The 14428-nt window shown below is 52.8% G+C and overlaps 1 protein-coding gene across 1 annotated transcript; it reads right to left on the bottom strand.

Moving 5' to 3' along the window:
* Positions 1–439: 439 nt before the first annotated feature.
* Positions 440–10585, bottom strand: Cx3cl1 (C-X3-C motif chemokine ligand 1). The gene is made up of 3 exons (XM_036188289.1): positions 10345–10585; positions 4943–5051; positions 440–3286 (listed from the first exon to the last, which is right to left on the bottom strand). The coding sequence occupies exons 1-3, from the start codon at positions 10412–10414 to the stop codon at positions 2290–2292; spliced, it is 1176 nt and encodes a 391-aa protein (XP_036044182.1). The 5' UTR covers positions 10415–10585; the 3' UTR covers positions 440–2289.
* Between the last annotated feature and the right edge of the window lie 3843 nt (positions 10586–14428).

Raw genomic sequence — 14428 nt, 5'->3', positions numbered from 1 at the left:
CCTGCTGCTCAGCTTTCAGTTAGCCGACACCCAGGGCTGCTCCTGTCTAAAGCTTTCATCAATCCTGCACCACCACCATGATCACAAACACACTATAGAGGAAAATGTGGACACCAGACAAGTGAGGGGTACAGGTGGTGGTTCATGGGACACTGAGTAGGACCCACAGGAATCCTGAGTCTTGCCAGACAAAGAGACCAGTCACACCCACATGCACAGAGGCCCAGAGAGGTGAAGGCATTGGCTCACCATTACACAGCAAGGCAGCACCAAGCCAGTCCAGGGCCTGGCTCTCCTTATTCCCATCTGCAGTGCCTTCTATAAAATCCCTGCCCCTGGTGCAAATGAGCTAGAGACAGGGTCTCAGAACTTGTCCCCCCTCCTATCCCATCCCCCTCTCCTGCCTCTCCCCAGGCCTGCCCCACAGAAAGCACCCTTATTTGATTCACAAGACTTTAAAATTTTATTAGTAAAATACAAAATGGCACAGACATTGGTAATGATGCTTGAAAAAGCCAAAGGATTAACCAACTCCTTCCAAAGTCCTCCCCAGATCATCTTGGCTCTTATCCCGCTGGGGAGAACCCACAAAGTCCAACAAGGGGACCACATGCCCCAGCAGCTTTCTCAATAGGGAAGGGGGCGTCCCAACCCTTGAAGACTCTCCACTGAAGGAGCCAGGACAAAGTGCACTCAGGCTGCTGCTCCTCCAGCCCACAGTGAATACCCTTGAGCCAGACTAGAGCCTCCCACAAGCTTCCCAAGGGGCTGGCTTCTTTACTCTGGGACAGAGCCAACTCTTCTGAGCTTTCTGTCAAGGAGGGAGTCACTGGGTGAAGTCCACCCATGGGAGGCTCTGAAGGTAAAGGGTTGGGGCTATTAGGAACAGGGTTGGGAGAGCTGCCACCAGGGGCCCTGAGGGGCGAGGTCTGCAAGTCCAGCTCCAGCCAGGGGTGCTGCCCAACTCTTCCCTGCTGGGCACACTGGAGGCTTCCAGGGCAGAGTCCCAGGGCACAATCCCTTCTAGGAATTTTCACAGGGCTCTTGGAGAATGTTGTGGGAGTTCTGGCCCTGCCTGTAGTGGAGACCTTGGCATGAACAGTGCTTTCAGAGTTGAGAGAGGACCCAGCCTCCTAACCACCTGGGCTGTGCACGCACATGTGCAGATCCCGAAACTTAAGTCAGGTGTGTGGCTGCTCCAGGTGCTTACCCTGGACTCCCTGCCTCCCAGGTGCTTCATCCTCTTCCTTCTGTGGCTTGTCCTTCAGGCTGGGCAGACCTGTGGCTGTAGTCTTGGTGAGTGGGTTAGGGGTGCCTAGTGAGGACACAGAGGGGCCTTCGGAGTTAGCCTCTGTTCCTGCAAGTCCCTACCCAACTCAGCCTCTATGTGGGGGCCCACAGGGTAGGACCTGAACTCTCAAATCACCCCTTGGCAGCCCTCGGAGTCACAGGGTGCAAAGGTGTCTGTCAGTCCAGTGGGATGGCAGTGACTATCAGTGTTGATAGGGCTGGGGTTGCATCCAGGGATGGAGACAAGGATCTCAGAGAAAGTGACAGTATCAGGGCCGTGGGATATTGCCATCTCTGGGCCACGCTTCTTTTGCCGATGGGGCACCTCGTTGTGCAGGTAGCTTAGTGGGGACTAGACCCTGCCTTCAGGTGCAGCATGCCCTCACAGCACAGTCTGGAGGAATGCATCAAAGCCCCACACAAGCTCATTTCCCTTCCCAGAGAGCTCCAGGAAACACAGCGTTAACCTCATGCAGGAAAGGACACAACACGGTGTGGATGGTGATGGTGGTGGTGTGCTCTGTACAGCGGACAGGGAGAGACGGGAGATAGCACCGTGGCTGGCCAAAGAAGGGGAGGAGCTGGCAACTGCAGCAAACCCAGGAGACGTGAGGAGGTCAGGGGGACAGGCAGATGGGCCTGACCTGCTGCTTGTGAGATGGACGGACCACGGTGCTCACAGGAAACAGGTGCCATGGGGGCTGGGAATTCAATAAATAATTGTTCACTAGGGTTGGGATGTGAAGGGCCCCTCCAACCAGCCAGCGGCAGAGGAGTCTCTCAAATGTAGGTAAGCTGGAAGGCCACCTGCTGTGTCCGATAAGTGAGGAATGGTAAAAGGTAGCCTCCAGGGCCACATCTGGGGGCTTGGAGCACGTGGCTCCTGGAGGACCCAGCCTCCCCATTCCCATTGCCCCAGCTTAGGTGAAGGTGGGTATGAGGATGGGGGTCCCCAGACAGCTGTCTGAATCAAACTATGGACACAGGCAGGCAGGCAGCTCACACTGGCACCAAGACATATGAGTTACTGCCACAGCTACGTGGGACATAACGGAGACCTTCCACCATCTCCCCTGCCATTTTGCGGGGACAGCCCTGGAGGCTCTGGTAGGCAAACATGGCCACCCCCAGACAAAAGAGTAGACCCAGGAAAGCCAGCAGCCCCACTGCCTGCCTACGGGTGGCTGTCTGGTTGTAAGGGACAGGAGTGATAAATACGCTCCGTTTCTGGGGAGCCGAAGTGGCAGGGATGGGCTCCTTTGACTTGGAGAGCCAACTGTCTGAAGGCATCAGCTCCTGGCTGGGGGTCCCTTCAGAGGAGGTGGGGGCCGCTGAGGGATGGACTGTGTTGCCAGGCCTCCTGTCCTGGAAATCATCAGTATGAGCTTGGCTTGTCTCCTCAGGCCCTAAGAACTCCTCAGGCCCTAGACTGGGGCTCTGTCCCTGAACCCATGTGGGCTGGACTTCAGACCCAACATTCTCCTCTGGGGTTGCATGTAAAGTGGTGGCCTGGGTGGATGGAACTGTAGTGGATGGGGGCTCAGTAGACTTCTCCTCAACCTGGAGCCTAGATTCAGATTGGTAGATAGTAGAACTCTGCCAAATGGTGGTAGAGATGGTAGCCTCTTCAAAAATCTCAGTGCTTTGAGGCCTGGTCACAAGCCCTGAATCCTGAGCCTTGGAAGTTAAAGATGATGATCCAGTCACTGCTGCTGGTGGCTTCTGGGAAGTCCCCATTGGACTATGGGCCTCCTGGGAAATAGTAGTCAGCTCCAAAGGAAGGCCTTTCACTGTGGCTTTAGGCTCTGCCGGTGCAGATGGGGACAGTCCCCTGGTGGGCAGAGTGATCCCCGATGTCATATTAACCAACTTCTCAAACTTGCCACCATTTTGAGTCAGGGTAGTAGCCCGGAGGAGGTCCAGGTGCTTCATGACGTCTTGGACCCATTGCTCCTTTGCATCAGCACAGAAACTTCTGTGCTGTTTCGTCTCCAAGCTACAAGGAAGACAGGGGGCTGGTGATACCCAGATTCCAGACAGCCAGGCTGGGGTGATGTGGGGAACTGCCCACACACCCTGCAGGGAAGCTGTTCTGACTGACCAGCATGAGGCATTGGACCCCTCCATCCCCTATGTCTCCTAGCCCTTGGCTGAGACGTGAATGCCTGTGGTCTGGAGGGGAACCCACCACCTCAGAACAGGCATTCTCAGCCTGAGGGGCTTCCCCTTTCAAAACCAGGAAAGTCCCCAGGCAAATGGGAACCCTACTTCTGTGTTATTGTGAAGCAAAATAAAGGGTAAGCTACTACCTAGAGAAAGCATCTGAGTCAGAGCAGGCATCGTAAAATTCAGGAATAATTACAGGGTCAATAGCCACATCATTACCATCAAGGCAAGCAGCTCTGGACTCTGATATCCCTGCTCGCCATAGGTGTTCTCAGACACCGGTATGTGACAGGGCCGGTTTCCTCACTCTGGAAAGATCCTGTGCCTAAGTTCTCTGTCCCATGGTGATGGCTGCTCTCTGGACCCCAACTTCCTCTTCTGGGTTTTGTCCTCAGGCTAAAGCTGCTTCTCAGAGCCAACGCCAAACAGCACCCTCACTAGGATCTCAAATGTGGTCTACATCTAGAGCCTCCCATGAAGCTTTGTCCCAACAGCAGCTCAGAGCTGACTGTCATTCCATGCTACAGGCTCTGCAGGTCATGCCTGGTCTGCACCGCAGCCAGCACGCTAACCCCATTTAACCGGTGGGAAGATGAGGCTGACAGAGAAAAAGAAGTGTGCCCAACTGGGGTATGCTGGGAAGCCATGGCACTCCCCAGGGTGCCATGGTCCCCCTCTTCCACTTTCCTTAGACGATGGAGGCAGGTATTTGGGGGTCTCTGGAAGAAGCAATCTGTGGTGGGGGAGCAGAGGGCAGGCAGGAATGCATTTGGAACCTCACTCCTTGGGGGAGCTGTCTAGGGGACAGGAAGCACTGGACTTCCGTTAGCAGAGCCTGAGTTCAAAAGGACTCTGGTCATTTCCTGCATGGCTAAGGTTGCTCAGAGGGCCACCGTCGGTCCTGGGGAAGATGCAGACTGAGCAAATGGGAAAGACTCAGACTGACCATGTGCCCCAGACAGAACAAGGGACCAACCTGACCAGGTAGAAAATGACTGACTGGCCTGTTTCCTGCCCACGCTGAGAACTCTCCTGTCGCTTGGTGACGGCTTCCCTCGTGCCTTCCAACCACTTTAGTTCCTCCATTTCCTCTCACCCTCTTGCTACCCATCTCCTAGATAAGGCAACTGAGGTATAGAAGTGGGAAGTGACCAGGGCCCCTGGCTGACCAGCTGGAGTCCAGAACCTGCTCTGGTAGGCCACTCACTCAACCTCCTCCATGGGATCTAACGGGCTGAGGGCTGTGTAAACAGGACTCTGGCCTGAGAGGGAGCACCAACCCGGGTGCTGCCCTGGATCACAGTGGGCCACCCAGGAAGCCATTCCTCACCTCTGTTGTTTGCCACTGATCATAAGGTCAGTGAGGTAGTTTGTGGGCAGGGAACAGGGGGCACTTGCCAAGGCCTTTGGCAGGAAGCCCAGGATGAGGCAGATAGGAGAGGGCTGAGATGTTACAGGGCCTTCTGAGGCCCCGAGTGATACCTACATGATGGTGCTCCCACAGGACTCCTGATAGGCGATGAGCAAAGTCTTCGGGATTCGTGAGGTCATCTTCTGGCATATGTTCTTGCATTTCCCCACGCCGTGTTGTTGACCTGAGTCCACAGAGGCCCCCAGTCAGTAGGACCCCTGGGCATCTGGTGTCCCATCCCCATTCCAACCTCTCCTGGCTATACTCCCAAGCCAAAGCCCTTGACCCACAGCTGACTCATCCTTGATAACCTGCCAGACAGCAAGTCTCTGCCTCTGGATTTGTTTTGGACTGATAAAAATAAACCTTTATTTATAAAGCTCCTTTTGTCTGGCACCTAGGAAGCATTTAATTTTGTTGTGGTTGTTTTTCAAGTCAGGGTCTGTCTATGTAGCCCTGGCTGTCCTGGACAGGACACTTCCAGTGGAATGTCCTGTCATCTACTCGTTAAGTAGACCAGGCTGGCCTTGAACTCACCAAGATCCACTTGCCTCGCCGAGTGCTGGGATTAAAGGTATGTGGTGCCCAGCCAGGAAGGGTTTAATTTTTAAATGAAGCCATAGCAGAGGAGGGGAATCCAAGGGAGACACAGCTCTGCCTATGGCACCTGGCCTGCATGGTAAGGGGGTGACCTTGCCCAGTCCCATTCCCTGGCCCCAGCCTTACCTGCCCTGAAAATCCCTGTCTTTGGCACTATAAGTCATGTACTTAGCCATCACCCTACACCTGCACCCTCCTCCTCCTCACACATGGATCAGGTAAGCTTGCCTGCCTGGAAATGGGGGGGGGTGTCATCTACTGAGCAGGTGCCCCTGAGTACTGCAGGGTGAGTTTGAGATAGGTTCAGAAGAAAAGGCAGGGGGTGGGGCAGTACAGGGCCCAAGGGCATGCAGATAGCTGTGCAGCAAAAGCCCCTGGACAGGGGTTTCTGTGAACGGATAAACCCCGTTATCTGATTGAAACATTTGACATCTTTTGCATTCTATTTTTGTCAATCCCCTTCTAAATGAGTGGCTCTCAATCTTCCTAATGCCGTGACCCCTTAATACAGTCAGTTCCTCATGTTGTGGGGACCCCCAACCATAAAATCATTTTCGTTGCTACTTCATAACTGTCATTTTGCCACTGTTATGAGCTGTAATGTAAATATCTGACATGCAGATGGTCTTAGGTGACCCTGTGGAAAGGTCATTTGAGAACCACTGTTCTAAGTTTCCAGCAGAGTGTCCTGTCATCTGCCTGGTGTATACTTATGGAAAATGGGGAGAAAAAGTGAGGAAGAGCTTGGATTCTAGATCTGGGTAAAGGCCATGTCGAGCATCTAGAACCCAAGACTCCCCAAGAAGTAGTGTGGTGTGACCAAGCTGATCCGGTTCAGTCTTTAGGACCTGGGAGCCCAGTTGTTCCCCAGCTCCCACTAAACCACACTACTTGTGCACAAATACTTACACACATGTGATGTGAAAACACTCTCCATTTTGCCAAGAATGAACACAAGAGGCTGGAGGTGGAGCTCAGGGACATGGTGCTTGCCTAGTATGCATGAGGCTGGTTGTCCTCAGCACAGTCCCTAAAAAAGAACTAGCCAAAGGCAAGCATACATCCGGACTTCCTAACCAACTCATCTGCCCACCTTGTGGGAAAGGAAGCTTAGGCTGTGGGTCTAAGCCGGGTCATCAAAGGTCAGCATTAGTAGCTACTGAATTCACTGGCTGAGTTACAATGCTGTCCCCTCTTCCCCAAGAACCAGGATATGAAAGTCACAGTTCAGGGCTGGGGAGATGGCCAGTAGGTAAAGAGTTTGCCACACAAGCTTGAGGACCTGGGTTGGATGCCCCAGAAACGGTGTAGAAAACCAGGCATGGTGGTGTGTGTGTTTGTAAAGCCAGCACTGGGGCGGGGGGGGGGAGACGCATCGCTGGGGCTCACTGGCCAGCAGGTAGAGAAGAATCAGTGAGTTCCAGACCCCAGGGAAGAGACTGTCTCAAAAACAAGGAGGATAGTGCAGATAGTTCCTGAGGAACAGCACTGGGTTGATGTCTGGCCTACACACAGAGACACAGACACAACCCCCACCCAAATTATAGTACAGACTTGCCGCCCTCCTCCATCCCCAGTGGACCTAACAATAACTTAGCTGCACCCCCTCCCCCAAGTCCCTGTGACAGGAGCTTGGTGTCGGGTGCCCGGGTCTCACAAATACTTTCCCGAGAAAGCCCTGAGGTGACCTGAGATAAGAGGAAGGAAAGGACACTGTGTGGCAGGACAGAGAAGACCACTGCCTGCGTCTGCAAAGCTGTGCAGAGCCACAAAGCCAACCTCAGCTGCAAGCTTCCTCCTGCAGATGCTGAAGTTCTTTGCAGTGATCACTGTTTACTGAGGTAACCAACAGATGCTGGCTCCTCCCTCTTACCGGGCCCTGAGCTGGGTACTATGAGGCACTGGGGGTGAGGGGTGTAAATGGGGGCCTGTCTCTTTCTTCAGAGGAGCTCCAGATCGACAGGCAGGTAAGACGATGAGGATGAGAACCTTTCTGCTACACCTACTGTGCATCAGATCCTGTGCTATCTGCTCCTATTAGCTCCCAAGCCCTGCAAAGGGCACACAGTTACCCTCTTCTTACAGATGCAGAGGCTGAAGATCAGAGAGGTTAGTCACTTGGCCAGAACACAATCTATTTTGTGGCAGAACTGGTTTAATCCTGGTAAAGGATTCAATGTTCTGGCCATAAACAAACATATTAGGATTTACAGGAATATGAGATAACTTTCAAATATGAGTAATCAGGGGAGGCTTCCTGGAAGAAGTATGCATTAGGTTGTCTCTTAAGGAATCATAAGACACACTGGGTCCTAGGTGTGTGAGTAGAGGCTTGAGCCTTTACTCATCTGGGCCCTTTCTTAATTTTCTCACCTTTAAAATGGATGTGACAGGCTTGGACCTGCCTAGGCTCAGTGTGCCGGGCTCTGCTGACTCCCCATGGGAGACCTCGATTTGGGGGATGTGGGGATGCAGGGTGGCTTGGGAAGGAGGGCTGGGGGATGGGAGGAGGGAGGAGGGGGGTCTGTGGATAGCATTGGAGTGAGTAGAAAATTTCTTAATAAAGAAAAATGAAAAAAAAAATGGACGTGACAGTATGGAGTCACTAGAGACTAGATGTTTTTTAATGGCTGGAGCACTCTGCTCTTGGGGAAGCTTTTCTCAATGACCATAATGTTCACATTTTGGACCTGTTCATTCGTTGTTGTGGGTGCTGATGATGTGGACTCTATGCCAGGAGCCAAAAATATTGGGACATCTGTAATAATAAAAAATGTCTCTGGAAATTGCCAAATATCACCAGCAAGGATCATGACACTAGAGAGAACTCAGCCGTTCCCTAACCTTCTTCCCATAGATGGCAACATGGTAGGCAGGGAGTAGCACATTTCCTACCCCAGCCCTCTCCCAGGAGGCTAAGACAGGAAGAGCATGAGTTTGAGGCCAGCCTGGGCTACATGGAAAGACCCTGTCTCAGAAGCAAAAAACACACAAGTATTCCCCCCCCCCCATACACACACACAATGCTTTTTCCTTCTAATAGACCAAACGGCTGAATGGTTTATTTTTGTGTATACTGCAGTCAAATTTCAGCTGGGCTCCTTCGCCCCTTTATTCATGGCTATGGTCCCAGCACCCAGAAATGGGCTTGTCACCCAGTAGGTGTCCTGCTCCTGTTTGCCAGATGAATGGACAAGATGCACTCAGAAGTGCTTAACAGCATATCAAACCTTAACCAAGGGAGAAGTGGGGGAGCTCTTAATTAAATCCACAGGGCCCTGGCTCTGACACTGAAACTGTATGCCCCTACCCCCCTCCACCCCCACTGAGGGTGGGGGGAAGCAGGCTATAACAGCTGAAAGCAGATTTCTTTTTTCTTTTCTCTTTCTTGCTGAGACTTGAGTGGGAGTGAATGCGTCAGTGCCGGGAGCCGTCTTCCCTGCTCCAGCTTGCATTTACAGGCCTGTTACATAAAGCACCGAGCGATCGCAGACACAGCCCTGCAGACCCACATTTAGGGACTGACGCAGATACCCTGCACCAGCCATGCACCTGCCTGCAGCAGCCCTAATGCCTGAGATCTCCCCGCTGGGGAGCTCCAGGGTGGACCTAGCTGAACACCTCACTTAAGGGGAGAAGAAACTGAGGCTCACAAGGGATGCATCATGCCCACCATCTCCTAGCAAAGCCAGCATCCACGATTAGGGTCCTCAGACCTAAACATTTCAGGGTCTTTTTTCCAGCCATGCCTAGGATTTTCCTGCAAGCTTAATAAAAGTGATATCCCACTATCACCATACACACCCTCCAGAATGCCTCCCTAGACACTGGAGCCTTCTCGCCAGCGAGGCAATGACTACATTGCCAGGCACAGTGGTTGAAGCCAGAGAAGTCAAGGCCCAGCTCAGGGACACACAGCAAGGTGATGGCAAAGCATCCTCCATCTAACTCCCACTCCCCCGTGCTCACTGTCCCCAAATATCCCAGGCCTGCTGCCAGAGCTCAGACGGCAGAAAGCCGGGCACAATTTTATTCCACCACCCCCACTCCGCACCCACTCATCACCAGCTCCCTGTGGCACTGGTGATTTAGTTCCATGGAGATATCCTGGAAGCTGGGGGGGTTGGTTCTTATTCTTCCAGTTTCACTGTGTGCCCTAAGGCAAAGTGCAACCTTCTCTGAGCATCATCCTGCCTGCCAAAAAGTCTGGACCCTCCCTGAGGATGGGGCTAACTCTAGAGGCAGGGTGGTCAACAGAGGATGCGCAAGCCAGTTGCTCTCTCCTCCATTAAGTCCCTGGGCATCACCTCTCTCCTGCCCTGCGTGGGCAGACTCATCTCTGAGTCTCCATCTTCCCTACATCCCTAGGAATGTCTACACCTTGTACTACCAGGTAGTGGAGTCCAGAAAGCAAGCCCGTGGAGATAAAATATTTCCTAAGCTGGGTTTGGAGGAGGTGGCCAGGATGATGGGGTAGACATACAGAGGGACAAGCTGCATGCCAGTATAGAGTCAAGCCCCATCCCTAAGCTGCAGTGACCTTGACCTTAACTACTCGTGGGGGCCTCGAAAAACAGATCAGAAGAAAGTCCTGACTCTTCTCTGGCCTCAGGCTGGGGCTTATACAGGTTATAGTTAACCTCACTGGGAAGAACTAGCAGAGTCCCCCAGCCAGGAGCCTGCTCAGGTTCTCCCAGCCCTCTTTCCTCGCCACATACCTTGTGCCTCCCACAGACCCTCCAAGCTGTCGCCCCCACTTCTGTCCCAGTAGCCACTGGGATGGCCGGGACTAGCGGGGACCGAGTTCCCAGGGAAATGCAGTCTGCACCCCAACACACTCCTCCCTTCTTTCCCAGGCAGGGTCGAGACCCACTCACCTGCCAGCAGGGAGCAGAGATGGCAGAACGCTGCGAGGTGCAGCAACCGTGCGAACGGTGAGGGAGCCATGGCTGGAGTGCAGGAATCCGGTAGAATCCGGCAGGCGAGGAGGCTCCGCCGCGTTGCAGCTCCGAGTAGTCCTCTGCCGCCAGCCTCGGTTGCTTTTTATAATGGACTGGCAGCCTCCGCCCCCGAGGCCCGCAGTGGGAGGCGGTGGGAGGGGAGAGGAAGAGCCTGTAGCTGCGGCTGGATTCTTCCCAGGTTGCCAGGGAACCATTCGCGCTGAGCTCTGCTCCGGGAGTGGCTGGGCGAGAACCCGGGTGGGGGTGCGTGTTGGTGGGGGCGCGTTGGGGTCTAGGTCTGGTCTAAGTGGACACTGAGCCAGGCACATGCAGAGCGCTGGGCCCCGCCATGCCGGGTCTGCCAAGCCCTTTCTTATCTGGGGGCTGTCGGAGTTTTTCGCCCATGTGATGCAGAACCCCCAGCCGTCACCCCTTAGAAACTCGGGTGTACCTTTCCGCTAGTGTATCTGCAGGGATCAATCAGCACAGAGCCCGGCAAACAGTTTGCTGAAAGAATGATCCAGTCCCGCCTCCTAGGGACAGATGGGGAAACTGAGGCCCAGAGAGGGGACGGAGCATTCCCAATCATACAGCGCTTCACTGTGTAGGATAAACTTATCAGGACCACAGAGAAGAAGACAGCAGAGTGGGGATTGCCTAGGACATGGAGAGGGCCCGGGCCTTCACGCCTGCTTCGCTGGTGTTTGCCCTCTCTAGCCTTTGCCCTACCCTCTGCCAGCTCTGCCGTCTGCCAGCACCCGGAACAGCACGGTCACGTTATTGTCAGAGTCATGGGCCTCTTGGCTCTTTTAGACCCTATCGCAGAGCCTTGGAGAGGTCCTGCCTCCCACCAGGGCAGCTCTGCCCTCTGTGCAAGGAGAGTCTGGCTAATAGAGCTCTGATCGTCTAGAAGCTTCCTCACTGAGATCAGGCAAGACCCAGCAGCAAGGCTTGGGGTACTGCACGTAACTTGCTTTCCCAGCGGGCTTCCCTGAAGACAGGGTACAATCCCGAGAGTCTAGAACAGTCAGCTAGTAGAGCCTTTCCAGTCTCCGGCCAGAAGTGAATTGCGCTACTCTTTTTGGGCTGCCAGCCAGGGGGAAAAAACCAGTTTGTCTAGAAAAGAGTCCCAGGCTATGAAGCCAGCTGGATCATAGCCAGCCTGGCCCAGACTTGGCCAGGCAGAGAAGTTGCAGCTGCCACACCAGAGGACCTCTTGTTCTCTCCTGCTACCCACAAAAACAGAGCTGGCACCTGGGCTGGGTGTGGGCAGCTGGGTACTTATAGAGTTAGGGGCGGCTCCCCTGGCAGGGGTCAATGTCCAGTTGGGGCCCAGATGACCTTCCCTTACTTGGCCAGATAAGAAGCTAGGAAGCCTCAGTTTTACAGCCGGAGAGACTTAACAATGGGTGATAAAAATGGCAGTGCAGGTCACCTCATACTTGGAATCCCAGCATTGAAGAGGCTGAGGGGGGATTGCCTGAAGTTCAAGGCTAGCCTGGGCTACATAATAGTTACTTTCGTATAGCTAAACAAATACAAAAAATCCAGAGACCTAGGCTTCTTTGTGCTGCACTATGTAAGAGCAGAAGATGGGATAAGAAGAGGTGGGAGGAGAGAGAGCAGAGGGAAAGGGAAAGAGAGAAGAAACGGGAGGGTGGGGAAACCCAGGGGGCATTACCGGAAAACAGCACTTGCATTTGTAAAGGAGAAGGATGTAGGAATGGAAACCTGGAATCCTGGACTTGAGGGTATGCTCCAGAGGACAATCTAGAGGGACCGGGGAGGATTTGCAGGAGGATGGGGAGGACTTGCAGGCCGCAAGCCTGACTCTGGAGTTGTGGCACAATGTTTGGATTCTGTAACACTGGGAAGGAGTTACTCACTTACTACGAGCCAGGCACTCTCTAATAAGGTTTCCCACAGTGCTAGAGGTGTAGCTCAGCTGCACAGCGCTCACCTAACATGCAGAAAGCCTATCCCCAATACCTCAAAACAAAACTTAAGCGTTTTCCACGACTAACTCCTGTAGTTTCGACAACAAACCAGGGTATGAGACTAATATCTCTGTCACTGTGGTGGGTCACTTTATGCACAGGGTAGCTGAAGACAGGAAGTGAGGAAGGATGGATTGACCCAGCTAGCTGTTCCTTGGGTTTGAGTCTCCATCCTTGGCAAGGAACTATCTGACAAGCAAGTGTCAGAATGCCCACACTGTGGGTGAAAAGATAAAAACAGCTTTATTCTAACTCGCTCGGTTCTAGGGACAGCCCGAGCTCCCTACAGGTTCAGCTTCTTGCTCACAGGTGCTTGTCACCACCCATCTCACCCAGGTATCAAGGAGAAACTGCTGAGATGCAGTGTGGGTACAGTGGCCAGGCTTTCAGGCCACCGGACCCAGTACAAACACAACTCTGCCACCGTAAAGATCCCACTAGGGCAGGGTGCAGTATCCCCATCTATATAATAGGATGCTAAGGGCCGCCCCAGCAAGTCCCTGGGGAGTGAATAAAGCTAATGGCTTTCCTGGTGCCTGTCATGAAAGAGTTTAAACTTTAACTCTTTACAAAGGTGTTTACAATGCCCTTGTATGTGTCTGGGACTGTGGTAAGACAAAGAGACTCAGGGGCAAGCAAATCAGCCATAATCACTGGCCTCAATGAGCCGCAGCTCCGTAGCAGGAAGAAGATACAAGGCCTCCCAAGGACTCTCAGGCTGTGGGGCAGAGTCAGGAAGTAAGGAAGCAGTAAGCTGGCAGTGTAGCTCAGCATTAGGGCATTTGTCTGGTACATATGAGGTCCTGGGTTCCATCACTAGACTGTAAAAATACATAAATAAGAAAGGAAGGGAAAAATGGGGCTGGGGTGTGGTTCATTTGGTAGAGTGCTTGCCTAGCTCATACAAAACCCTGGGTTCCACCACCAGAACCACAGGAAACCAGGTGTGCTGGCTCACACCCCTAATCCCAGTATTTGGGAGGTGGAGGCAGGAGGATCGAGATCATCATCAACTACATAGCCTGTGATATATGAGGTCCTAGGAGGAGGAGCAGGAGGAGGAGGAGGAGGGAAAGGAAGGAAAGGAAGGAAGGAAGGAGGGAGGGAGGGAGGGAAGGAAGGAAGGGAGGGAGGGAGGGAAGGAAGGGAGGGAGGGAGGGAGGGAGGGAGGGAAGGAAGGGAGGGAGGAGGGAGGGAGGGAGGAGGGAGATGGATTCTTAGCCCAAAGAGAAGCAAAGAAGATTTGGTTTTTTCAACCATTCTTTGAAAAATTTCAAACAAAATAGAAGAAAGGCACAAGGGTTTTCCTATTTTAACCTCCACGATTCAATGGTCAACATTTTTTACATTTGTTTCACCATTGTCTTTTCTTTCTTGGCCAAACTATTACAAAGTAAATTCTGGCTGCTTGACATTTTGCCCCAATAGACCAGTGTGCACCTCCGTTTTCATGCATAAGTTTGAGACAATTATAATTGTTCCCCTCACAGAATGAATAGTATCTCTCCTATGCCATCCCATACCCAGTTCACATTCACATTTGTCCCAGAATGTGTTCTTCTTTCTCCTTCCCTACCTCAAATCCCTTTCTTCTTCCCCTTTGTTCTTCTTTCTTTCTTCATTTCAGGATTTATTTTTACTTATGTGTATGTTGGTCTGTGTGTACCACCTGTGAGCAGGTGCCTAATGAGGCCAGAGCAGAGTGTGAGATCCCTGGAGAGGGGGTTACAGGCAGTGGTGAGCCGTGTGACGTGGGTGCTGGGAACTGAATCCAGGTCCTCAGCAAGAGCAGCATGTTCTTTAACTGCTGAGCCATCTTCCCAGCCCTTACCTTTCCTTCTCCCTCCCCCCTCCCCCTCTATTTCACAAAGTAGCCTAAGTAGGCCTTGAACTCAAAATCCACCTACCTCAGCTTCACTAGTGCTGGAATATCCAGGCTTGAGTCACAGTTGGCAATTCCTGCTTTTATTTCTTGAATTAGGCTACCACTAGGTATGTGCATGGCATACAGCTATTTTCTGTCA

Source organism: Onychomys torridus, chromosome 5, assembly GCF_903995425.1.
Source record: "Onychomys torridus chromosome 5, mOncTor1.1, whole genome shotgun sequence".
NCBI lineage: Eukaryota > Metazoa > Chordata > Mammalia > Rodentia > Cricetidae > Onychomys > Onychomys torridus.
Note: the sequence above shows the minus strand (reverse complement) of the source record. Positions and strands in the feature narration are given on the sequence as shown.